The 27,607-nt window shown below is 40.3% G+C and overlaps 2 protein-coding genes across 3 annotated transcripts in view; both read left to right on the top strand.

Moving 5' to 3' along the window:
- Window positions 1-3,508, top strand: part of LOC141790454 (sodium-coupled neutral amino acid transporter 3-like) — a 51,784-nt gene extending 48,276 nt beyond the window's left edge. Inside the window, exon 17 of one of the 2 annotated variants that reach the window (XM_074670338.1) lies at window positions 526-3,508. In XM_074670338.1, coding sequence (XP_074526439.1) covers window positions 526-630 — 105 coding nt within the window. In that variant the 3' untranslated portion in view covers window positions 631-3,508. The remainder of the gene's footprint in view (window positions 1-525) is intronic. The other variant, XM_074670346.1, reaches the window with a different exon arrangement.
- A 1,687-nt stretch (window positions 3,509-5,195) lies between these two features.
- LOC141787324 (guanine nucleotide-binding protein G(i) subunit alpha-2-like) overlaps window positions 5,196-27,607 on the top strand; it is a 56,086-nt gene continuing 33,674 nt past the window's right edge. Inside the window, exon 1 of the mRNA XM_074665593.1 lies at window positions 5,196-5,971. Within this exon, the coding sequence (XP_074521694.1) occupies window positions 5,854-5,971 (118 nt within the window). The 5' untranslated portion in view covers window positions 5,196-5,853. The remainder of the gene's footprint in view (window positions 5,972-27,607) is intronic.

The following is a 27,607-nucleotide window of genomic DNA, read 5'->3' as shown; positions in this document are numbered from 1 at the left end:
GGCTGGAGCATAAAGATTCAATAGTAAATTGAATGTTAAAGGTAGGGTGTGCTCTTCAAGTGCTCAAAAGCAAGTGAGATTTGAGCCAAGCTTCACCCTCATTTAGTAAGAAAGCTTTATCTGTTTGGCGTTTCACTTTGGTTATGTTTTTCTCCCTCCGTGCTACGTCAGCTGTTGTACCGCTAGGGATAGCTTCTTCCACTCACTAATCAACACGCAAAGTCACTTGTGCACTAGGCTTGCTGTTATTTGCTGAGGTAACCATACTACTCTCTGCCCAGAAACATCCCGATACAACCAAAACATCAACAAACAGGCAGAGGAAAGGGTTTGAGGCAGACAGACACTAACATACATGTACAGAGGCCCAGAAGTGACAATTGAGCAAGATTATTCCTGTAAAAGTTGATTTTTTTTTTTTATAAAACCCTGCAAACTATACCTTTGAATAAGAAAAAAACACTGTTTTATTGTCTATGTTAAACAATCTGTTTGGCAATTGTTTTCTCTCGTTTTCTTTTCTAGGCTGCCTGTTTTGCCGGGATAGGCTTCCTGTTTATGATAATGAGTCTCAGTTTTATCATCATTGACTGGACATCAGGCACCAGCAAAGCCAGCAGTGGTCACTAGACTCTTCCTCTCTCCTTACTCTTCTGTTGTAGTTTAAGATCTGTGTTGTTCTGTTACTGTTTTTGCTTTGAAGAATGTTGTATGTTGGAGATCCCTTTCCATTTCCATCCCAGAGTATTGGCCACAGAGTTTGCAGTGGCTCTTGATTCCTGTGCAAAAGCTTCTCCCTGCCAAACAGAGACTACAGATCAGGGCCAGTAGAATTTTATTGGAAAGTTGACAGTTAACTTTTTAAATAGGCCAGGCACATAAAGACAGGGGCTGATATTTAGAGTCTGTGCCTTGTGAGATAGATGGATGTAAAACACACACACACACACACACACACACACACACACACACACACACACACACACACACACACAGGGTATATATATATATATATATATATATATATATATATATATATAGGGCCACTTAAGAACTGCTGTAATTACATGCCGCTCCCTGTGTAGCTTGTGAACATAAGTCAGCCGTGGATGATTTATGACCTGCAAATATCTAGAGATAAAAAACACAAACTAAAGCATCCCCTCTTAACTATTAAATGCCAGATATGAATAAAATCATTGATTTTATTTTACCTACTTGTTACTTTTATATCTTATCAAGATAAAGACTGTAAGTTATTTTTAATAAGTAATTTTGCAATTTGGTTTAAATGCAAAAGGAAATTATAGCACAACTTATAGCATTGAGAGAAAGGTATATTAAAGGAATAGTTCTGTTTAACATGCCCCCTCACTGCTCTGCAGTGATTGGGGCATGGAGGTTGACACCACAATAATAAATCCAAGGCCACAGCTACTGGTTAGCTTAGATTAGCAAAATGTTGAACTATTCCTTTAAGGTATGCAGCCTTTAACTCCTTATCCACTGATATTTGCTGCTGCTGTGGAGTCACATCCTCACCTCTGACAGAGCAATATTTCGAAACCACAGACAGTGTGTGGTGTAGAGTTATGAGCACATTTTAAATACCATTCTTACACAATATAAACAAGATGTATATTTTTTGTGAATCACTACCTGATGAAAATGGACCTCAGAAGATGCAGTATGCACTGATGAAATCATCCACTTTAAGGTCTTTCTGAGCTGATAAATATCAGAGGGGCAGGAACTTCAAAACTGGACTCTAGATGTCCAGATAAAGCAAAAGAAAACATAAAAGCCTATATTATTCAGTGTTTTGTATTCAGTATGACTGTGGAAACTACCGTGATAAATGGTACTTAAGACCTCATCAGTTGAATTGTACTGATTAAAGTGATAAAATATGAAAAAATAAAAGTTACAGCACAGTGTTCTTATCATCAAGCAGGAATGATTTCTACCTGAAAGTTTTGTCGTATTGGTCCTAGGAGTTATCAGAGATAACCAAAACATAAATATATATATAAAAAAAACAACAGGGTCACTTCATGAAGTGGATTAGAAAAAGTTAGATGTCTGTAAATATTTCTGTGTCCAGCAAAAGTTTGAGCCCTAACAGAAACAGCAGACATGAGATAACTGTCTCCTAACAATCTTGAAAGTTAGTGGTTAGCAATAGCACTTTCCTTTGATAAGCACAACTTCTTGTAGCTATGAATGAGTTAAAGATCAAGCAATTGATTTGTGAGAAACTCATTGAAAAATGGATCAGTCCAATGTAGATATGAGCAATGTATTGATGGTTACGTATGGATGTCTCCTTAAACGCTACTTGAAATGATGTCAGTTAGCTTTTCTGTGAGCTTCACTCATCAGTTATCTCCTCTTCTGGTTCATTTTGTAGATAAAACAACTGATCACTTGGATGTACTGTTGGAGATTTTTTTAGTGTTTGTGTTGGTTAACAAAGGAAGACACGACTCCACTGTATTCAAACATGTATGCATTTGTGTTGTTGGACCTGTGCCCTGATGAGATGTTCTGTTTGAGTATCAAAGTCCGCCCAACAACGGATTAAACACTGTTTTATGTTTAATGCAGTGTATGGGATTGAGTGAAGGGGGGCAGGATGCAAAACCTGCTAGTGCTTAATGTTTTTATAATACATATCCACAAAGTCAGTGGTGTATCCTCATTGTTGTAGTCAGGTCACGTCTGACTCTTTTGCTTCTTTTTGGCAGACAGTAACCTACTAACTTGGAGTTGTTAGTTAGATGGTGTCGGCCTAAATTTAATCATTTTTAAATGATAAACTCTTTAACATCAGACTACAGTGAGTTCTGTAATATCCTGTCAAGTCATAACAAAGTAAACCTCTTTTCAACCCCTTTGTTTTTGTTATATCTGACTATTGGATTGTTATATGTGTCTGTACGCAGAGAGAATAACCTGAATTAGCCACTGGGGCATAACTTAGTGTTTGATGTTGTTTAACCGATGCAAGGTTTCTGTAAAACCCCCACTGCCTGTTCCTTGTTGAATATTTGATTGTATGTTTGATGAAGCCATTTGGTAAATGAAATAAGTGTCATTAACTGTTTTAATGGTGCACAACATGCAAAACTTTCCAAAATCTCACAAATGCATTAAAAAAAAAAAATATATATATATATATGAGACAGCTAAGTGAAGAGATGTGCAGTAAGTGGCTGAAAAAGGATGATCTCTGGGGACCTCTATTTAGATCTTATCGTTGTTAGTTTCCCTCTTTGTGTGATTTATTGAGATGTGTATGATTGAAGAGTAACATTGAATATCGACATTGGCCAGCATTTATAAATAATGTATATAAATGTATACCCTTTATATTCTATATGCATATCTAGTTTGTACAATGTAAATAGCAATTAAAGTTTTAGTCCAATTAAAATTATAAATGTAATCATTTTCAAAGTGCTTTTAAACCTTTTGTCCTTCTATTCATGTCTATTTTCTGGTATCTCTATATATTTTAATATGTTGCTGGCAGTTATTGTACTGTAAACAATGTTGCAATAAAGATAATGAGGTAACAGAGTTTTGGTCTTCCATCATCTATCAGATTTGAAAATCTGGGTTAAGGATGTAAGTGTTTAGTTGGCTAAATGACAAAATGCTATAAGCCTTGCTAGTTGGCACCAGAATTATGAGTTGATTGAATAACATTTTTTTTTTTTTGTTATGGAAGGTCTGGAATGCTGGTTATATGTTTGCTTTACGGTCTGAAGCCTGTCACTAGACAGGGCTGTAGCTCATGTTTGTGCTGTAATATTAATTTTCTTTTGGCAGAATTTTAGAGTTTTAGATTTCACTGAAGTGAAAAATCTGTCATCTTTAATATTTTGTGCACCCTCTGGTATACTGTTGTGTTTTATGTAGATTACACATTTGAAAATAAGTGATCAAATTACTTAGAAAGTTTATCTCTGGAAGTAAGTTGCCAGGCTATTCTAATTCTTGATAGATTCTTGATACCAATTTGTAAAAAGTTAAATTCCCTGTATTTGATACTTAAGAAGTTAGTGTAATACATGCTTAACTGTTTTCAACAACTGTCACTTTCCTTTCAGCAAAAGGTATTCCATTCAACAACTCCTCAAATTAAGGAGGAAATTGCTTGTCAATATCAGATAGGATTTAGTCCACCAGGTGGCACTTGTAGACTGAGGTAAGCCATTGCTGTTGAGCTTTAACTATCAGGCAAAGAAAAAAATTATACTGGGGCTTTCATCAAGCATGTTTTGCCTGAATGTAGTTTTAAAAACTCAATTCATAGCCTAATTCAGTGGTGGACAGTTGCTGATTACATTAAGCAATATTCTGGAAAAGACTTCTGGGACAAGAGACACCTATTTGATCTGATTGAACATAAACATTTAATCAAATAATCTAATGGCATGGAATTTATTTTATCCACTAAAGCTCAGTTGAAATGCGTTATGATCATTAATTCAATTATTTACCACTAACATAAAAGCATCCTGTGAAAATAGAGACAAAGGAACGAAGAATGTAAAATATCTGATGAATAGCTGATGCTTTCTTATCCAGTTATGTTGATATTTTGCTTTTGTTGAACCAGTAAAAAGAATGCCATTAGGCCTATTTATTTGAAAATTAATAAAATATTGAGAGCAATAATTTGACATTCAAAGTTGTCTACACTGATTAACACTTTTGCCGCTGACATGTATTAATTTTCAGTCAACCAGAGATTGTGAATAGGCCTGTATATGCCTATTTTCCTTTAAATTGAAAATTTCACACGTACATTTTATCGTGTGAGCAAAATATTTGCAGTAATATTGACTCTACTATTGGCTTTGTTTATGTAAAATCAAAAATTGAAAAAGGGTCAGATTCATGCAAGGGATATGAACCATATATGCAAGTCATATACTGTCAAAGATGCTACATATTGGGTTACCAGAAACTGCAGGTTATTATAAAAATAAATGGCAACCAAATCAAACTCTTTTACTTTTTTTCTGGAGTGACACGTAGTCTCAGTCTTTCTGAGTTAACAAAGTAGCCCAAACCAGTTCGAACAACAAAAGGCGGCGTATTTTTTTAACGGCTCAAGAAGGAGGCACTAGACCGCATTTCCCATAAAGCACTGGGGGTGGGCGGTGTACTCGTTTCAAGGCTGGCTCTGCTGCTGTTGAGCTGGGAGGTGACGGCGCTGTCTGTCTCGCTGTTCGTCGGGCAGAGGGGAACTTCACGGCGGCTACGGGTGTGGCTTCAAACGTGATAAAAGCTCAACGCGGGGAAAGAATGCGCAACAGCTAAAGGAATTAAACCAAACAAATACCTATAACAAAAATTACACACTGTCCTCGTTTAAGTGCTTGAGTGTACACGGTAGCCTTGCGGAGAAAAAATCGTGCCCTCGGTTTTCAACAGCTGGAATACTTTTTTCTGCTTACTTCGTGGCCCGTTTTCACGAGTTTAACCTGGTCGGATGTTGGAAAAAAGTCAACTGAAAACTTTTTCCTCCGGACGCTGGACAAGTTCTCGACTCTTATAAGAAGCCACCGATGCTGCTGAACTGTTTGTGAGTCTCGGGGAATTTCATTAGCGAGAACCAAGTTCACTCCTCAGAAGAATTTGTCGGTATAATCATCTCTCCCTCTCGCGGATGAACGGACTCCGTCGCGTTTGTCTCCACTCGTCAAAAAAGGGAAGTCTCCTCGCTCCACTTCAACTCTTATTTTCGTAATAAGGGTTGTTTTTAGGCATTTGGCCGTTATTTTTTCCCAGGTGTCATTTTCCCACTAAGCAGCAGTCCTGAAGCGCGCACTAGGAACCATGGGGTGTACGGTTAGTCAGGAAGATAAAGCGGCGGCCGAGAGGTCTAAAATGATTGATAAAAACCTGAGGGAAGATGGAGAGAAGGCAGCAAGAGAAGTGAAACTGCTGCTGCTGGGTGAGTACTCTGTCACAATCATGTTCTCCTGTTGCAAAATGTCCACATTGGTGCTTACAGACGAGTTGCGCAACGGCATGAAATCCTTGACCATTTGTTGGAGCATGACACTTGAGTATAAAGTGGAAAAAGTTAGCTTATGCTATTAATAGCAACATTTGTGTCCCTGAAAGTTGTTCTCTACATACCTCAGTTGTTGGGAATTCTTGGGAAAGTATGGAGTAGAAACAGCTCTTCTGAGCACATGTCTGTCAAGGATGGTGGGGAATTTGTGAAATGCTACACTCTGGATGTTGATTGACAGATCTGAGCCGGGTGTTTCGGGATATGTTTTTGTTTTAAGGACTGTGCTGCCAAAATAGTCTGTCTTAGGTTTAAGTGATTTCCTCCCAGCAGGGCTGGACTCTGGGGTCAGACATGGCGGGGTCTGCTTGATAATGAGTGAGCTGCTGTTTGGACTGACTGTTGGAGCCCCCCTCACATGTTTACTCAGAACAACTGATTGATGGTACACTACAGGATGACACTTTCTCAGCTTTTTAGATTCATCTCTGTTTCTCCAACTTTCTGTTTGAAGTATTGAAATTATTAAGTGCTGAGATTTACAAATAACATTCCTTGAAAAAGGCCTTCTACCATCTTCCCCTCCTTGTTTTTTTATGCAATCAGGCTCCTCTGAACTTCACAAGCTTACTTGATATGCAGCTCAGAGAAGAAAACAGACATTTCTGGAAAGAGATGTTGAAAAATTAAGGAACCTTACCTGTGAATTGGACCCTCAACATCTGCATCTCTCTTTGAAAGAGGAACGTTCTATTTGATGAAAAGTCTTGTCTCTCAGTTATTTTTTGTCATTTGTACGTTTTAGCACAGCCTGTGCATTCTGTGACAAGTTTAACCATCAGATCAATAATCGCCCTCTCTTCTGACGTAATAGCAACACACAGAAATTTTGTCGCCTGCACGTTAAGTCAGACCTCTTGTTAGAAGGCTAATCACATCCTCTGCTCTGTAGGTTTCATATCAGTAATTCTCATCCACCACCATGCCTGGAGGCTGACGGGTTAAAGGAGAGGTCTGAATCTTCACTCAGGGTTTATGAACCTGTATACAAGTAAGAGCAGTGCAGGTCAAATTACCTTTCACTGCATGCAAAGTCTGCTTCGGGACTTAAATGTCACATGAAATGTTTAGGGGTGGACTTGTGATCTCATGAGAGTGAAATCAATTTTCAAGCATTAATAAATCTGGATTTGGCCTTAATGTAACAGATGAGAGTAATTTACATTAATGTGGACTTTCAGCTTCATTTTCCTGCTCTTTCTCTGAAGCCAGTGTCCAAATGATGCTCTGTCTCAGCTGAAATCATTATTCATCTATTGAACACCAGAATGTGTTAGAGAGGTGCGACATCCTTCCAGAGGTGCTACATAACGCCTCCGAGTATGCTTTCAGCACTCACATCTGCTGCCATGGTATCTGATGGAACAGCTGAGGAAAGCTACTCTGTTTACTAAATAGCTTCACATGAAAAGCTGTCTGTCTTGTGTGTTACCAAGCTAAACTCAAGTCCCTCCTCTGTAGCAGACCAACAGGGACTCTAAGATGAGATTTGGGCTGTAGGTTGAAAGATGATCCTTGTATTAGATAAGTGAGTGATGGATTTCTTTTTTGAATCAGCTTTGAAACACATCCAACCTTCAGCAAGGAGAGGAAGTCTTAACACAAAGCCTCAACAAAATGTTGCTGCTAAATATTTATACATGCGTAAACCAATAATTCCAGGGAGATCTGTTATTCTTGGAAAACAGCGTCCCAAAAGATGACTGTATTGGATTGTTTTGACTTTTTCGGCCTCCTCAGAGAAGCCATTAGTTAATGTAGCAGGGAGGACTTAAGCTTTCATTAACAGGAAGCACTCATTCACAGGCCTCCCTGCTGATTCTGCTCTTTGATTTACATTTAATCTCCTCCCCGTCTACAGCAACAAGAAAAACGCTGCTCACTTCACTTGATTTTCTCTTTTCTTCTGCTTATACCCCCCTTTTTCCCAGCTTAGCACAAATGAAAAGTTCCCTTTTGGCAATGAGCTCTGCATCAAGAGTGAGAACAGCAGCCTTGCAGTGCGAAATATCCATGCATAATTCCCCCCCCACACACACACATACTTGCATGCACACACCTCAGTTAGAGTTGAACATAAACACATTGGCTCAGAGGCTTGACAGGCAGTGATGTTATGTAAATACATCAGCACACTGAATGCCTGCATGCTGCCTGTGGGCATGGAGAAATGGGCGATGGCTTTAGACATGCATATATGCTCAGACGGTTTACCAAAATATCTGTAATATGAGTGCACATTATGTTTATGTGCAGATAAACAAAGACTTGTTAGAGGAGAAACAACTTACTGTATTTATAGTCTTAACTCAAGCTAATATCACTTCAGGGTTTTTCATTTCCATTGATAATAGTAGAAGTGTCGATATTGTAGGACTTGATGTAAGAGGCATGCACTGCAGCTCCTATTATACACTCATTTTATGTCTGTGCTGCAGAGCTGGCTTGGATTACATTACAAAGCTGGATGTGGTCTCTGCAGTGAGGCCGTCACATGTAACAATGTAAAGCTGACATGCTGTGCAGACGACAGGCGCTTTGACTCATGATCAGAGATCAAACAGTTAATCTAAAATGAGGCGGCATTCATGTGATACATCTCACACCATGGGAAAGAGAAAGTGCAGGTTATATATCCAAGCTAGACATGTCTTATCTCTGTTTGGATCTGGGATCCAAACTGAAGATTGTATAACTCTCGCATGTCTATCGCCAATGTTTTCCAAAGCACTGGGAACTGTTGTTGGTAAGGATTGTTATGTGTAAGGATGGGGTTTTGGCTTATTGACAGCGGAAAAAAAACTATGACATAAGACCATGGTTTTCTCTTCCTCCTTTATGTCTGGGCCCTGCAGCATGCGTGAGGATGTGCAAGCTTGTGAATCAGCAGACTTTGCTAAAGCTTTGGTCAGAAAATAGGGAAGTGGGTCTTTTGGTGAATACTGAAGAAGTCATTGGATGAGGTTGGCGCACCAAGGCATACCTCAGAAAACTCCCCCCTCCCCAAAAAAAGAAGTTTGGTTTTAAGTTTTGTGTTTTTCCTCTTTCAAACTGCTAATAATTCCATACCATGTGCAATAATTACCAGATGATTAAAGTTCAAGTTCATGTTGAAAAGCACTCAGATGCAGGGAATTTTCAAGAGTGTCAAAATGTCCATATTTAGCCTCAGTAGGTAAAGAGTTAAACCCTACATCTAACTGAAAGTAGTGCAAAGACAGTGTATCATATTTTGAAACTGAAAAATAGATTTTTATGAAAAAAGACATGTTCATTTTAAATCTGATGCCAGAAAAACATTCCAAAAAAAGTTGGGACTTGGGTAATTTTTCTATTTTGTTATTTCACCTCTTTTTTAGCTTTAACACTAGTTGGCAGAGTTTCAACTCTGAAAAATTGTCCCATTTATACTAGGGATGCACAATATTATCGGCACAATGTCGGTATTGGTAAAAACTTAAAAACAGGTTTATCGGTACCGGCAGATATGAAAATTTCTGCCGATATGCACAGCCAATAAGGTGCTATCCAGTTAGGATTATTATTATTTTCTATCTGAAAAATAAGCTCCTTAAATAAAATGTAGCACTTCATTTATTTGCACTGCAGAGCTCTGTGTCTGTCACCAGGTTGTTACAGTAGCTCTAAAATAATCAAATGGAATGTTCATGTGATCTAAAGAAATTATTTTTCTGTATTTTAATACTGAATGTCTTGAGTTTGAAAAAATAATACATTTCTTATTTATGGTAAAATCAAATGTATTTTGTCTTGTTTTATGTGTGTTTCTTAAACAAATAAGACCGTCACAATAAGAGTAACATAAATTCCAGCACAGGATAGACTTAGCTTTCTTTACAGTGAAAAAAAAACAAACAAATTTGTGATTATCGGTATCGGTATCGGCCAAAAGGGGTTTTGATATATCGATATATCGGATATCGGCAAAAATCCAATATCGTGCATCCCTAATTTATACGTTTGTATTACATTTTTCCCAATCAATAGAAAGGGGTCTTTTTTCATGATGAGAGTTTTAATTCCTGGGCTTTAATGTAGGACTGCAGACAGGCTCTTGGACTTTTCTATCACTGAGCAATACTGTTATGTGTCAAATGAAAAAATAAGTTATTTTCACATTCTTCCTCTTCTCCCCATGATCCTGTTTCTAAATGAACCATCTCAATCTATCATCAGATAAATCACTCTGAACACTGTTTTATGGGAGCTTTACTTGTATATGATTCCTTTGTGCCAAAGTTAAAGTTGAGTCATGTGATGCAGTTATGTTCTCCCTGGTATCTCCAGCAGACATTTATCCCAGGCTGCCGACTGTGAAACTGTACCAGCACTGTGGGAATCGAGCCTTTCTTGTCTGCGTCACAAATGGATTTTCCTGGAAGCATTTATCTTGTGTCACAGTTAGTGTCACATCACCTGCCCTGAGGTTTGGCTTACAGCGGCTATCTGATAAACTCCTGCTATGAAAATAATGGGAGGTTATCTTTCATAACACCTCTTCCTGAGTCATGTTGTCATTTGACGGAGCTGCATCACGTTATACTCAAATCAATGGACTCCACTGGAAACTGTAGGTTTCAAATCATTGCTTGATTTGCGGACGCTTTATTAAAGTGTATTTCTTTGTTGCAATAAAAAGCTGCTGCTAAGCACATGGGGGCAAGATATAATGACACCTAGTTTTATTAGTTTGTAAACCCTGAAGAACATCTTCCAACAGTTTCTCATGTGGATTCCAGAGAACAAACACTTACCTTCATTTCTCCTAAATGCTTTGATTAGGAGACTTTCTCAAAGCTTAGCATGCAGACACAGTATTGATTAGAGAAAAGGGGCCTGTATCGACTAGCTCAGGCACTGCTACTGTTTGTGAAAAAGTCATCTATACCACATGTTCAGAAGGAAACCTGGACTGAAGCTTCTGGTATAGTGCTGTTAGAGATGCAGGGATCTGGTTGACTGGTCTGCAAATCTTGGAAATCTAAATAGACTTGAAGAATTTCATTGCTCAGAATCACAAAACGTTATTTATATCACACAAATCCTGGTCAGGGTACAATGTGCACTCTACATCTTAAGCACAGTGACATGTTTGCTATTAATACTCATGTTTGGTGTCGACATGAGCTGTTCAACTGCAGGTTGGCTGGTGTGCTATACAGACACCTGCTTCCTCCCTCCTATTAAAGTCAGAGTCTGACTTTAAGCGGGCGTCGTGTGTTATTACAGTTGGCTGATTATAGAGACCTGAGTTCCTGTGGCTGAGTGGAGTCAGTCTGATCTGTTCAACAGGTAAAAACAGCTCCACCCCTGAGGACTCAGTCACAGCACCAGAAAAAACCCAGTCTCACCATCTGCTTTGTCACAGATCTGTAGCACAAGCTCTTTTGGCAAAAATGTGCCAGCTCTGTGAGATTTATCAAGCTAGCTGCTGCCCTGTGTTTTAGGGTGACTTGACTGTGTTTACTCAACAGTCTGCACCACACTACTGCTCAATTAACTGTGTGATGCACTGGATAGCAGGTCTGTGAGTGTATATGTGAACTAGCTGAATATCCTGCAATTACAGGGAGAGCTCTATGATAAAACCCAATCCTGCAGACCGTGTGTCTCAGAGCAAGCCCTCTGGGACCAGGTTGCACTATCCTCTCTGCTTTGGATACACTGATAGCTTAGAGAACCTTACCTCTAGATACAGCTCATATCTTTGTTTTTGTATTGTATATTTCTTTACCAACACAAAGTGGAATCCTTTGTGCTTGACTGTGGAAAGGTTGTTTATGGTCTGTTTTGAGCGTGGGTATCTGAAGATGTTTGAATGGTAATTAAGTCAAGCGCTGCCCACTTTTTGACACTTGTTTGACACTTGGCCCAACCACGGCCCAGTCAGTCAAGATTATACATTTGAGTTGCCAGTACTACATTTTGACATAATTATTTAGCACATTTATCTCTTAAAACGCATCAGCATCTGGCTCGACCACTGTATAAAGCTTGCAGCTTCTCCAAGGCCTGAGCACTAAGCAACTGTCGTCTTCCTTGGTTGATCCTTTGCAGAAAATTTATTCTAATTTTTCGGCAAAATTTGTATTATTCGTAGCTGTTCTACTGTGCAAAAAGACTTAGACTGCTACCAGCTCTGACTTCCAACAGTTGGCTGCCTGACAACTAAAAGATAAATTTTCGAAAACTATAACTGCTGGAAAATCGGCCGGTCCCATATTTTGGCCAATACCCATACCATACCATACCATACCATACCATACCATACCATACCATACCATACCATACTTTATTTATAGAGCACTTTAAAAAACAATACCATTGGCCAAAATAGGTAGATTGAGGAATATTTTGTGCTCCTTAATTGTAATCTATATAAGATAAATTGCACATCAGAATAAAAAATAGAATATTGCACATCAGAATAAAGACACTTTAAGAAAAAGTCAGTGACTCTCATGTAGGGTTTGAATCCAACCTGTGGCCTCTTTCCTGCATGTCACTCCCTACTCTTGCCCTGTTCCCTGCTCTATCCCCTCTCCTCTCCTATATCTTTATAGGCACAAAAAACCTCAAAAAATAACTTCAAAAAGGTCAAAATGACCGTCATGGCAGTTCTCAGGTTGAGCTTTTATCTAAAGTTACTTGTACAGGTAATTAAAGAAATTGTGCCCTGAATGCTGCCACGAGTGTTGGACAGATGTCACAACTCACCTCCTTTGAAAAGGTGAAAAATGTTGATTGTCAACACACACTGAGGGATGTAACGCCTTAAATCCACCAGATATGTCTGCAATCTGACTCCATTCTGTTGCGTGTTGATTGTGTTTTTCAACTCACACCAGCTGTGTGTTCAGTCTGACAAGCTACATGACTGACAGACAGCTGGAGTTGCAAGATCAAGAAGTTCCTCTCCATTGGTTTGCCTCTCTTTATTCATGTTGGGCTGTAAAACCTCAAACCTGTTGACTCCTGGTCTGGCTGCACTCATTATGTACGTTTATGGGCACAGTAAAAATAAATATGAACTGATTTTGACAGTTTGTATTATTTTGAGAGTCACTGGGTGTTTTTTAGTAGCCATTTACAACTTCCTATCCTGCTCGATCTTCTCTACGCTGACTTTGTGCGTCAAAGCTCCGCGTCTGGCAATAAGAGGTTGGCTGTGTATTACCTGCAACATGATGGACCAACCACGCAGATGGACTGCAACGGAAAGGATCCAGTGTAAGTTGACAGATTGACTTCAATGGAAATCTATCTGTTGCTGTGATGGAGCGGAGACGGACTGCAGACGCATCTGGTGTATTTCAGCTTTAAGAATTAGGACCCTTTGGACCTGCTGCAGAGGAACATTTTATCATGGTTATATCTGTATGACTAGATACCATCAGAGATGAGAGAGAACATGAAAATGAACTGACCCAACCATGCACATGAGTGAGCGCTTCATTCTGTCCTTTTCTTCCATGCTTTGCCTCGGGGGCCAGAAAAATCTTTATGTTCCATTTTCAACCAAAATGAGATTGTTAAGTCCTCACAGATCTTCCAGTAAATCCACTGACTTTGTCAGAGCCCTGAAGAAACACAATTCTTCCTCCGAGTTCATGAACCCCATACTCCCATAGCACCACCAGGAAAGTCAAAGTTCCCATCTTTATATTGCTTACATTTTCAAGTGCCTTCGGGGAGCTGGGCCTGGGGGTTGGAGGCTGGTGAGGGCTGTCTTTGTCTGACCATGTCATTAAGCACACATATAGCAAACCATTATCCCCTCCCTCCCCCTCCCACTATCCATTTCCTTGTTCTTGCTGTGATAGGAAATGAGCTCACTTCACTTCTCCTCCATCAGCATTGTGTTATCCTGTCATTTCTCTACACTAGCGGCTCTGTGTCCTGGGGTTTCCCTTGAGGAGTCTGAACTCTTGTGCTGAATGTTAGTTTAAGTACACTGAAACAGCCAAATGTCAAAATGTCATCCAGCGAAAGGAAACAGCTATGGTTTTATTATTTGCAAACAGTTACATATTTGTGTATCCTTTCCTTGAAAAGAGGAAGATAAAGATGAGTGTGACTGATGCATCAGTTTGCCACTTTTATCTTGTCAGTACCACTTTAAAATAAGCCATCTGTAGGCTTTTCTTGTCAGTAACTCCATTCAGATTAATGATGATTTCTGGATATTTATTACTCAGTGTATGTAAAGGCGCATGTAGGGACAAGAGCTGGACAGCAGCCAAAGCTATAAACTCTCAGTGCAACACATCTGTTTCTTCCTCTCTGCTGGAGCTGTGTTCAGTAGTATTGGCTCGATACCAAGCACTTAAAATACTAAAAACATGTTTCTGTGGGGCCTCAGAAATGACAGTTCTAAATATTAATATTTAAATTGGAAATAATATGGCTCTTCAGTTGCTTCCTTTCAAACCCTATATATGTTTGAGCCACACAGTCTCTTTGTGTCTGTTTCTTAGTTTTTAGTTGAAATATGATGGTGCTTTTGGGATATGATGAAGTGAAACTGCTGCACAGCAAACAGAGGAAAAGGGAGATGTCAGTCTTCCAGGCTTAGGTGGGGAATGCCTGTTATCTGTTCCCCCAGTTTGCCCTGACACACTTCTCTATAAGGCCTCTCGTATCACATCCAGTTTTATCCGGGACCTCACTTGATGATCTGTCAACACTCCTGGCCTTCAGCTGCTGCTGGCTCCTGTTGGCGTTCATTTGAATGGCGTGCTGCGGAGAACGTGACTCAAGCGAGGTGTCCTAACATAACATGAGGAGTGGGGGCCCTGGTGAAGGTGAGAGATGGTGGGAATAGTTTAGATGTCACACTGGGTGAGCTGGTATGTTTGTTCCCCCCCAGGGACTCTGGAGTGATAATGTTATGACAGCTGTACCATCAGGATGGGATTCAAAGGTCAATTTGTCTCTTTGCTCTGCCTGTCGTCATCTTTCCACAATCTGTTAACTGGACAAATGAAACTCATAACAACATTGTTATCTCAGCTCTTGATTTCTTTACAGGTTTTATTCTCTCCCTCTTTCAGATTTTCTCTTTCCTGCCTGAAATCTAAACTTGAATAGTTTCATTGATATAGTTTCAGTGTTAAGGTCTCATAGGTCTTCCTGCTACTATTTCTGTAAAGGTCAATCCACCAGGACGTTCAAGCTCTAATTAAACTCATATCTTTTATCCTTAAATATAATTTTATTGTCATCAGTAAAATTACAAATATGCTGTTTTAGAAAAATGCAGAAAAACAGTAAAGCAGATTCTTTTAGTGCATGGTTCATGGCACTTAATTAAATACTGCACTGTTGCGAACCTGTGCTGGTATGTGAAATTAAGACACAGCACTGCCACTTTTTACATATACCGTACTTTCCGCACTACAAGGCGCACCTAAAAGCCTTCAGTTTTCTCAAAAGCCAACAGTGCGCCTTATAATCCGATGCGCCCTACCATAGTTAGGGGGCGTCGCCGGAGTAACAGCGGTAAGTGGTAAGAACCTGTAAAGAGGAATTCTGCTAAGTGCTAACATTAGCTCACAGGCTGGCCCAGGCTTCTTCTCTTGTTTATTGTTAGAGCAATAAAGCGCCCCCCAAAGGTCTGGCATTTGAACTGATCTCTGGAAATGGCTTTTGTGGGCTGCAGAAATAGCTTTTTTTGAAAACGGCACAGAAAATAGTTGGATAGGAAAATGTGCGGCTCCGTGTGGATGTAGCCTGAGTTTGACTGACTTATCTGACTGTTTTGTCGACATTCCCCTTAGCGCAGCTCTATCTAGTGGGTGCATAACGCAACCCCAGCCACTACTATAGCTTCTACTATATGCGCCTTATAATGCGGTGCGCCCTATATATGAAAACACTTTTCAAATAGGCCATTCATTGAAGGTGCGCCCTATACTCTGAAGCGCCTTGTAGTGCGAAAAAGACGGTATTTTGAAGTGAAAACAAAGACGCTTTTTTGTACCAACATGTTTATTTCATTAGGCACTTTTCCCTAACAGCTGCATGTGAAATTGCTAAGCCGGTAGAGCTCCTCAGCGTACTCGTAGCCCCATTGAGCAAACTTTGCTTCAAGCAGTGGTGTGAAACAAAACGCAGTGTGGTTCATTTTCTGAAATAAAATTTGAGTTTATAAGCACACTGTTGTTATCCTGACTTGTAGCATTCCTGACTTCTTCAGACCCACCTCCCAGGCACTTGTAGATGCTGTAGAGACTAGCATGCTCGATCATTGTATTTCTCTTATTGCTCCAGCTCCCCTCACTGCTGAATGACCTCAGCAATATTAAAAAAGACTCAAGTCGGTGCTGCTGTGGAATCGATTTACGCAAAGAAATTACACGTGGTTCACTAAAGGAAATGTGGGATTCTTTTCTTGACAAATTACTCAGCGTGATAAAAAAGAAAGCGATCTGAATGTCATTTCCAAACCAGTCAGAGCTTCCTTCTGCTCTGCATATGACGCTTGTTCCTCAGTGGATACAAGCTGTTTCACGGCTGTCAAGTGAACACAGACCACATTGAGATGAAACTGAGAACATAAGCACCTCTTTTAGGTTAGGCTAGATCAGTACAGCTCTGTCTGTCTCATGCTTTCAAAATAAGAATTTACCTTACTCACACTAAACTTAATGTTTTAATGACCTGTGTTTGAAAAAGATTAGAATTTGGATGCGACAGCTTCCCCCTGCCTCATTTTTCTGCTCCTCTGTCTCGCTTTTACCATTTTTGATCATGATACTGAACTGTGTGGCAAATGGTACTGATGTCATTTCCTGTTTCAGCCCATCACCCCCCTCATCTTCCACTTTCTTTTTCAGCTGGCTGCTTATAAAAGGGAAGTAGATGCAAGTCTTTTGTTTGGCTGGTTGAGGAAACCAGCACACCCATCCTGTGTCAGTTGCTTGGTTCTGATCCTCACACTTTAGGCACCACTGTCTGTCACACACTCTTAAACATAACAATAAAGCCTTTACACAAGTGGTATTAATTGCTTTATTCTTATTTAAACATCCTTCGACCACAAAGGCAAGAAGTAACCACCCTTCCTCTATTTTCTTCCCATTTTTTCTTTAAAAATTACTGCATAAATGATGCTTCTTGCTTCAGTTTTACAATGCGAGCATGAAAAAAAGCTTGATAATGGCCTGTTCTCTGCACACACCCTATACCTGGCCAATAGCATGGTGTGCCTGTTAATGATAACTGGATTGAACTCTAGGACTGTTATCTTTTGAGCATAACACTCAGCCACTGTTGTTATTACCCTGAACATACCTCTCATGCTTGCTGTAGATTGCTGGAAAGAATGAAGTGGAGCGATTAAACTTTTACACTTCATTGTGTTGTTTTGTTTTGTTTTTATCCCTCAAAAATCTCAAAGTAGGAGGATACAGTAGGGAAAGTGTGCGTCAGACCTCTCAAGCTCCTGATTCAAGAAAACAAATGCATGGCAATTTGGGTTGTACCCCTTGTAATTTTTGTGTGTGTGCGTGCATGTGTGTGCCTGTGAGTTAAAGAGGGCTCTCGTGTGGTGTATAATTTAGCATGTGGGAGGCACATTTCTTCACAAGTACTAGTTTTTAACTTGAATCAGTTTATTAAGACTTTACCCAAGAGGGGGATATGATTAAAAGGCACACAGCTTGAGTAAAAGCACATTTCGAAATACTAAGCAAAGGCAGGGGAACAACAATAGATCCATTTACTACTTAACAGCAGAGCCTCTGACATTGTTCTGTTGGTAGCCGTGTCAGAGTTATTGTCTTTGGGATGGAAAGGTTATTGGTTTTGCATGCTCGCCCCCTGCAAAGCCTCTGCCTGAAGAGAAAATATAAACAGTTAACTTCTATTAAAAACAGGTGGTTCTCGTTGTTATATGAAAGTAAAAGGGAAATTTTGTGTTGTGCAGTATTATAAGATAACGATAACCAGCACGTTAATTTGATCTGGAACCCAAGGTAATAATTTTCTCTGCACAAGTGGTGACTTTGCTCATAGTCTTGTAAACGTCAGCACAATCACATTTCTATACAACTATCTGTGAGCTTCAAAAGATTGAAAAAATATTGTATGATGTTTGGTGTCAAAGAAATATTGTCGGCAGTATTTCTTTTCACATCAAGCGCTCTCACACATCCACGCCAACACCTGGCTGTGCCGTTATGTGCCAATTTGTTAAGGAAGTGAGAGAGGGAAAGGAAAGAAAAGAAAAGCAGTTAGTTTTTATCACCTGTGTTTTCATGTTCAAGGAGAACGGTGTGAAGAAACGCTGACTCGGCTACTGCTTTCCTCATTGACGGGGATTATGTCCTCCAGGAAGACTTTAATCAGACCTGCTGGCAACCTGGGCGCTGTTTTCACTTTGCCACCTTTATTGCTGTGTGTGCATCAGTGATTGTGTGTGTGTGTGTGTGTGTGTGTGTGTGTGTGTGTGTGTGTGTGTGTGTGTGTGTGTGTGTGTGTGTGTGTGTGTGTGCGCAGGTCCCATGAATCCAGAACAACAGCACAGCAACAACATGCAGATTTTTTTATGGTCACAGTAGTTAATGCAAAGGCCCATAATTTGTACATACGTTAAAACCTCGTCTGCATGTGCTTGTAAGGAAACCTCTTATTGCTCTCACTGTGAAATCCTCAGACTTGAGTACCACTCTGTTTATCTGTTGTGTTCAGTGTTTATCTGCAGACTAATTCTCAGCATCAGGAATGACTTGGAGGTAAAGAGCTTATTCTGCGGAAAAGTCCTGAGGGAAATTAGATTATTGGTTCCTTTGAAATAGAGTTAGTTTGCTTAAAGATATTTCTCCAGTAATGTTAGACATGTAGACTGAGACAAGATTGTACTCCCTTGGTCCTGATATTTCCCCCCTGTAGCAAAGCACTTGGACTATTTTCACAGTAGCTGTAGGAATTGGTGTAAATATATTTATTTGCTTTGGGCTGCAGATTTTTCACTTTAGAGTTCTAAAGTCTACTTCAGTGTTAACTCAGTGAATCAGAATATAAGATGGTCTCTTCCACATTATTAAAACACCAGAATTTACTAAGGTTCAAAATGCTTGTGTGTGTATCAGTGATTACAATCTGACAAATGAGACAATAATAACAGCCAAGGAGGTACTGCTTGATGGAGTACAAGAGGAAGAACAATAAAATGTTGGATGAGTCTGCACCTGAAACACGTGATTGTAATAATCTTGACAGCAAACAACCCAATTATTTTCTTTCAATGACTGTTTCCCTTTCACCTTGGAACCTGGAATAGTTTTCTCTTCTTACTGAGTTTAACTAGGAAGCTTGTTTCGGCTCTGGTGCCTGATTATCCCAGAGGTGGAAATGTGCTATTTTATTATAAAAGACAGTTTTTATGTCATTGCATTTTCTCTGTGAATACACCATGTTTTAGGGGGGAGCTACACTTTTAAATTCATCAAAGTTGAGGATCTTCCAAGTTTCATTTTCTAAAATGGTAACACAATCTTTGTTATCAACAAATGGTAGATTAGGTGGTGTGATGTGATTCTTCTTATAAAAACCTTGATAATGTGGTTTTCATGTTGGTTACTATATTTGGTTTGTGTTGTTTTTATATTTATAAAGCACAGAAGGTGAGTCTTAGGGTAAATTACAATAAAGAGAAACTACCTTGCAGACATATTTTGCCTGTTCTTTTTGTACCAACACAAATTTGCAACCCACAGACTGTTGTCTGATAAAGCCTCCGGAGATGATAGCCATCATCTGGTTTAGCAAGTAGCTAGCAATGATGATTAATACCTAGCTAAGGCTTAATTTTCTGTCTGCTACAGTGTTTATGAAACAGTTACGTATATTTCTGCTATTCTTTTAAAGACCATTATGGACCCTGGATCTTTTTTCAAGGTAGTTTGCTTCTGATGAATCTCAGTTTCACTTTAAAAAGTAAGAAACACAGAGGAATTTATTACTGCTAACTAGTGATGCATCGATCTGATCCTGGTATTGGGTATTGGCCCCGATCCAGCCCCTCAAAGCTGAATTGGATATCAGTGAAAAAGGATCAGTTCGTACTAGACACAAAGGCTAAACTGTGATTTAGTCAACAGGGTATAAATACAACTAAATAGTCATTTCTGTAACTTCTAAATCTTTGTTTTACTAAATTGCTGTGAAACATTTAAACATTTATAGTTTAAATGAATATCAACTTAATTCCACATGTACTCATTTTTTGTCTTTACTCAAAACATTACAAATCTTATCTCACAGTAGGGCATGCAGGTTATTATGTAATTCTGGTATCACATCAGTATCAATATTGGTCATTACCCAAAGCTTCTGTGTCAGTACTGGAACCTGAAAAGTTGGATTGTTGCATCATTATTGCTAACCTCAGCTATACAAATGCAGTGAGGTAACATATTTTCTTATCATTTGCCCAGAATTGGCATGTCTTCAGTTTTCTAGATAGACAATGTTGAGGTAGATTTATGATAAGTGAAAATGAAAGTTTTCATGAGGAGAAGTCTGATCCATAATTTCTGATGCAGTCTAGAAGACTTTAAATCTTAACATCTAAACCGAGTGAATTTTGCTACATTGTGTCAAGCATTGTTGTCCTTAAGTTGAATTTTTACTTGAAATTTAATTTGTTTTTATAAAACTAAATATGTTATTGTGAGGTCACTGTTACCGAGAGCCAGGCTGTGTTCTGCCTGCCTTTGCGCTCGATACAGACTGTTTTCCTAGCAAACATCGAAGCCTGTTGACACCTGCGTTGCCAGCACTGTTCCTACAACAAACATAACCTACTACAAACACGAACTAAAGGACCCCAAGTACAAGTTTTATATTAATCTGCCTGGTTTAGAAACTAGTGCTGCCCTCCGTTCTGCGTCACATTAGTGAACATAGTAATTAAAAACAAGTCCATCTTTCAAGATGACCCTGATGTCAGACCACCCCTTATGGGCTGCAGGAATAATAGAACTACCTTTTAACGCACTAAAGATTTTTCAGCAAGACTCAAACGTGGTTTAATAATTGGTTTGGATTGATTTGCCTTAAGCTACAGCTTTATGCCTCCATCGCTATGGGACCATTCTTTGGCCAAGAACCATTTCCCTTTCTATCGTTCTTACTCTAGAAGTAAAGTTTTGACCTGTTTGTTCCTCTGAAACAGTAGCTGGTATCCTGTTAAGAGTGGAAAGGTTACTGGAAAGTCTAAGCCATGAACTCTCACACAGTTTTTTTTTCTCTTTTTTGTGTACCTCTTTGCTGGAGGACTACGTTGACAGGGACAGGGGGAGAGGAGAAAGATTTACAGCAGGGACAAGAGAAAGAGGGAGTAGTTAGGAAGGAGAAAGTGAGGGCATGGGTTAGCAGACGCAAAGAAAGTGGCGTAGGAAGGCGGGGGCCGCGTAGCTGCATGCAAAAGCCTGGAGTTGGAGCAGAGCAGGGTGCAGCTGAGCCTCTGGCTGGGACACGGTACTGAGGGCTTTATTGTGATTTGTAATTATGTGGTTTTCTGTGGGGCCTCAGTTTGGTGCGCTCCCACACTGAGGCTCTTTTTAGCCGGGGAATACTGAGTAGGAGAACAGAGGGAGGGTGGGGCCGGGGTCACTGTTAACTATTTCTGTTAAACCCAGACGTGGTTGGTGTTCACTGGAGTGCAGAAGTGAGGCGATGACTCAGACCTAGTCAGGTTTATTGTTAAATACAGACATAAATGTTGGTCAGAGGCAGAATATTCTCATTCGAAGACAGGCAATAAAGTTTGAAGTTGAGTCCAAGGCAGTAGCATCTCACATTTCATTTCTCTGACAACTGGCTTTGTTTAGGATCTCCAAATTTGTCTGAATTCTATGGCAATGGTACAAAAAGCTACTAGTGTTGGAGCCGTCAGCCAGTTGTTTTTTTCCTGGATGAGTGATTCCGGTCTGTTCTGCTGTGGCTCATCTTACTCCAGTCGTACGCTGATTAAAACTTGACTCTTTACTCTCTGCAGTCTCTGGAGACTGACTGAAGATCGTTTTTATACACATGTGGAAAGGACAAATTGAGTGCAGGGAGCAGAGGAGGAAAACACTCATGGAAAAAGAGAAGGGAAGTCACCAGTTTGGGTGTCTTCCAAGTAAAAATAAGCTGAATGATGGACAGGGTGGTGAAGGCAGAGGTAGAGGGGGGAGCAGAAGTGATAACAAAGTGCAGCAGTGTTAAGTTGCTGTGCTGCATGTTTTGCTGTCAGTCAGTGGCTGGGTTGTGCCAGTTAAGTTGATGAGAGCAGGCAGCTGGACTAGGATGAGTTTGGATACAGGGCGGGAGGTGAACGCCTCCATCGGAAGCCTGTCTTTCCTGAGCTTTGCCCACATGCCACTTAAATTGTAGAGCCTGCAGAGCTCTATGTTTATTACTTTAGGCTATATATCTGGAAAAATAAGAAGTTTGTCATGATTTGATTTTTAATGGCTGGTAGCAAACGTCAAACGGACATCTTAAGAAGGCACAGATCAAAGTTTTTAGTTTTGGGTCTATCATACACTGTGCAGACACTGACGCAGAGGCTTTTCTAAGTTTCTGGGTATTGATCTGTCTGTGCAGTCTGCTCTGTGAAGCAGGCCAAGCCAAGGCAGAGTCCTTGCATTGACTCAGATCTGCCCACAAACTCTGCCAGCTGCAAGCAGGTTGATTTCCTGTTTTTCTGCTTTCTGTTTTTTTTCTCTTTCTCTCTCCAGTGTACAACACCGGCCTGCAGTTCATTCCATTCACGAGCAAATAAACATCAGATCAGATTGAGGAGATAAATGTAGGATAAGTTCAGCCTATAGTCACCAGTGCTTGGTGGGCTGTGTTCTCAGCTATCGTCATCACATTATCAGTTTAAAGTAAATCTACATTCTTTTCAGAATTTCAATGGCAGACAAAGTCCTGTGGTGAAAAATGGTCTGCCCTTTCCTCTCAAGTTTGATTAAAGGCTGTGGGGAAATGGAGGCATGGAGACAATGGAGGATTCTGGGCTGCAGCAGCGAGGGGGAGGGCCTCTGTGCTCTCTCTAGGGGACCCTAAATACAGCTTTTTTCATCAGTCTTTACAGGAAAACTGTTTAGTTAACATCGCTGCTTCTCAATTACAGCCCAGCTCAGCAATGGAGCGTGTGTAATTTTGCACGTTTTTCCAAGCACTGGTTTCCAACATTTTCACCGGCTCAGCGCTAACTTCAGGGTCCTGCATGAGAAAAGAAACGGTGGTTTGGGGTCTGTGAAGCACAGACAGCCTAAAGCTGCTGAGTCTTTTAAATCAATGTTGTTTTAAAGTTAAGTTAACTCCTCCTTTAAATAACGATACTGTGTCGTGTCGAGTGTGTTGACGGTTTTTGAATTAAGCTAAAGAGAGAAAGCAGACAGCACCCTGGGTAAACTGTGCTTGCGTGTGTGAGTGTATGGGGAACAGGAAGGGCAGGGCGAAGGCTGTGCAGCGTGTTTCCTGCGATGCAGGAAGTGAGCAGGGTCAGAGCATGAAGCCTTATGGGTTATTGCTCTGAGCTGCTGCTGCCAAAATCCAAAATAAACAATCTGATGGAGCCTGACTCTTCTCTCTGATTCAGAACTTTTCTCTCATTAGACTACTGTGGGTTTGATACTACACAGAGAACCTCTGACCTCTAATCAAACCTTGACCTTTAACATAAGAAGAATTGAAAATCAAAGAAGCAGAGAGGTGATTTCTCAGCTGTCTTGGTGAATCTGTGCTCTAGTACCTTTTTTTAATTATACACAAATTCACACATAAAGTCATTCACACAAATGGAGTTGTACCAGACAAACATCATGACGTTTTTCAAAGCTGTCTGCTGATGCAGCTGCCTGTAAGCAAGGCAGCATTGCATCAGCCATGGAAAGTGATGTTCTGTGAGAAGAACTAAACAACACAAGTCAAAACACCAGACAGCATTTAGGAGCACACCCAGTATTGTTCCAGACTAACATAAAGTTGTAATGCCAGGCTTTGTTTTACTTCCCTTTTTTGAAAATCGTGTTGCACTGATAAGCCCACTGACTGGCTCTTAGAGGCAGAAAGCCAGGTGTATCAGTGGATGAGCTTCATTAATCCTTGTACATGATCTTTGCAGTGACAGCAAGATCCAAAAGTGGCATATGGTTTTCCATTGATCACTCAGTGCCATGTTCCAGTGGGTTGGTGCCACATGCCGATTCCTCAGCGGCACATGCCAGTGGGTCAACGTCACATGCATGCTTGCCAACATTAGACTTTGATAAAGCAGGACATCCCTTTCCTTCTAAGATATTTTTTTTTTACCTCTGTGCTCTATGCTGTAATCCACTCATGCTTGTCGCTGCCAGTTTTGGTTTCCAGGTCTGACAACACGTATTCTACACATTACTTCATAACGAGCTCGTAATTGGTATTAACATGATAAATGAGGAGGAATTAGTAATCAGGGATACAGCAGAAGAACAGGTGAAAAAGCAGGAGACTCCAGCAAAAATCAGTGTGTTGGCAGGTATGCACGTGCCAGTGGCTCAGCAACACATGCTGGTAGGTCAGCGCCATGTGCCAGTGTGTCAGTGACATGCATTGCTGAAGCACCGCCATGTGTTGCTTAGCGATTGGTATGTAGCATTGAGCCATTGGTACATGGCGTGTGCCACTTTTGGATCTCTGTCCTACTGGATCTTAGCATTCAAGCCATAAGCCAACACTGTATGCAAAAACAGTCTCATGAACCCATAAACTGCAAAAAAAAGTCATCTGTTTGTAAAGAGTTGGCCCTGGGTCAGATGTTCTACGAAGTTATCGATATTTCAAATATAAGAGCAATAAAGTGAAACCCACAAGGCAAAGATCTCAGTAGGTCTTTCTTTTTCTCCAACATAGGAAGATTGTTGTGTTTTTTCCCTTTTACAACTTAATAGATCACCTCAAGTTACGGAAAATAGGGCAAGCTTTGGAAAAAAAGACTAAACGCAAGGCAAACCGCTGCATCATAAAAATAAAAACCACCCTTTTGGGTAAAGAAAAAGGAGGTTAGGAGTAGGAGTAGATGATGCACTTGTTTGGGATAGAAAGAAGAAAATATCGCTGCTCTCTTCAGGGAGAACTGCTGTTTCCAACACAGAAAAAGAAAACATCTTTTATCTTCAACCCTGCAGTACATATGAACTCTGTCATTCCTCACTAAAAGGCTTTGAAGATGCTTCTGAAAGTCAAAAGGAAAACAAAATCTTTTGTTTGACTAAACCTATTGCAAGGTGGTGGATCTGTTTTCTCAATGTGTGGTATGGCTGGAACTGCATGTGTTGCTCACCACAGGCTAAGCCTGCACACACTGACACAGACTTAGCAAATAACCCCTGCAGCATTCATCACACAAAACTGAAATGATACCACATGTACAACAGGAAGAAGCATAGCATCTTACAACAAGTTGGAGGCCTGCACTGTACCACAAAATGTGTACAGGAAATGAAGGCAGGAACAAAAACATCAAATGTAGGTGAGAAAGAGACTAACGGGGAACAAGGTCACAAAAGGTGGCAAGAAATAAGCATGTCTGTACCTGAGGAAAAAAATAGCTTGTTTGCCATAGAAATACTGCGTTCCTCTTTACGTAGTCTTTTTTTTTTCAATCCTGACTCAGACGTAGGAAGTACATTTTTGAGCAGTGGAACATTTTCGCTAAAGCCCTTGAATCATCATGTCCCTCTGTCTCATCTTGGCCTTCTACACAGATACACAGATCTTAGGTTTGCTCAGACTTCCTGAATCGAGTGTCAGACGAAGGAGGAGTTGCAGTGGGTCATTTAAAAGCCGTCCTTTTTTATTTCAAACATTTTCTTTAATGCCTTCTTCAAGCAGTGACACCAGTTGTTTTGTCCCTCAGAGTTTAGGACAGTGCATTTGTGAATATACGTTTTTAAGAAGTAATTTTCCATTCATTAAAAGGCTTTGGATGACATATAGGAGAGCTTGTGATTGAAAGGAAGTCGAAGAAATGGGCAGGGAAGTGAAATAGCAACACTTGCATTTGGTTTACTACTGACTCCCCTTGGGTGCTGTTGAGTGGCTCTTGAGGCTGTAGTTGTTAAAAAAAAACTACATGTTAGCAGCTCTTTCCTAGTGAATGTTAAGCTGGATAAGTAAGGGTCAAAAAAGAATAAAAAGTCAACAGCTACATGCTCTCAGCAAAGAGATCTTATCGTCATAACATCATCTTTAAAAAGCCAGGGGGCCTGGGCTGTCACTGCTGTGTTGTCAAGGAAATGTTATCCATGTTTAGGGTCAACTGTGAGGCTTCAGTAGTGTTAATGAATTAATCTGCCATGTCTGCTCATCTTTGACCTCATGTTTGATGGCAGGCTCGCGCATGTCGGCTTCACTGAACTGTAATTGCTAACGTGCAGAAAGGTCCAGAGAGCTCCGGGTTTCAGCTCTCTGGTGGTTACTATGGGGATTATCACTGGAGCAGAGTGTGTTTTGAAAGCAAACAGGTCTGTTTTGGCACTAAAACCAGCTGGGTAGATGACACTGGCAGCATTGAAGGTGACTGTGTGTTGGTGCCTTCATGTCTGCTTCTGAGAGATAATCTAACTTGGGTCACGTCTTCCTGGTTTTCCCTTATTTTATTGTTATTATGGCGGCATGGAGCACAAGTTAGGGACTTAAAGTGCTAAGTCGCCTACACATCAATGAATGGAATTGAAGACCTTATTTTCTTTTCAAATGTTCCCTTACCAGTAGAGAAGATTGAACATTTATGGCGTGGTTGAGTGTGGTCAGATTATATCAGTAGCAGAAGAACTTTGTAAAGACCTTTTCCATGCCTTTTAGTATCTTAATCTCAGAGTTTGAATCTTTTTCAACCCCCAGCAGATACCTTTAGCTTGGAAAGAGCAGCAGCTCTGTTTGTTCAGAATCATATCTTCAGCTGTTATGTGACCTCAGGTGAAGCGACCAGAAAGGTGGCAAGCGACAAACCCTGCCAGGATTAAACTGAATTGTTTAATCCTGTCAGTTTTCACAAACCTCTCAGGTTCAGACCTCCTTACCTGGACCCAAAACATTACATTTTTTCACCAGATTATGCATTACCTGTTTGCAGAAAACAGTCACGCATTTGCATTTGCATTTGCATTTGCAACATGACTAATGCATTATTGTTGGTAGAGTTTTTTAGGTGTGCTGCTATTTGATCATAAAGTTAGCAAGTGAACTCCACTGTATGATCTCGTTATCTATTCTGTAACAGCATTAATCCAACTCAGAGTCAATCTTTCTCCCCTCTCTCCTCTTGCCTCTTTTGCGCCCACCTTTCTGAGCCCAGAGTCCACTGCTCTGGTCAGCTGCAGAGAGAGGAACCTGAAAGGAAGTAGGATGAACAAAAAGGAAAGCAAGCCAAACAAAGCTGCGACGGGGCTTCAGTGGACGTGCTGGTTCAGGGGAGGCGTGTGCCCACAAAGAGCCCTCTGTGAATGC

Source organism: Halichoeres trimaculatus, unplaced genomic scaffold (assembly GCF_033239565.1).
Source record: "Halichoeres trimaculatus isolate MK-OKI-2021-1 unplaced genomic scaffold, fHalTri1.1 fHalTri1_scaffold_1, whole genome shotgun sequence".
Classification (NCBI taxonomy): domain Eukaryota; kingdom Metazoa; phylum Chordata; class Actinopteri; order Labriformes; family Labridae; genus Halichoeres; species Halichoeres trimaculatus.
This window is presented reverse-complemented; position numbering and strand designations above follow the sequence as displayed.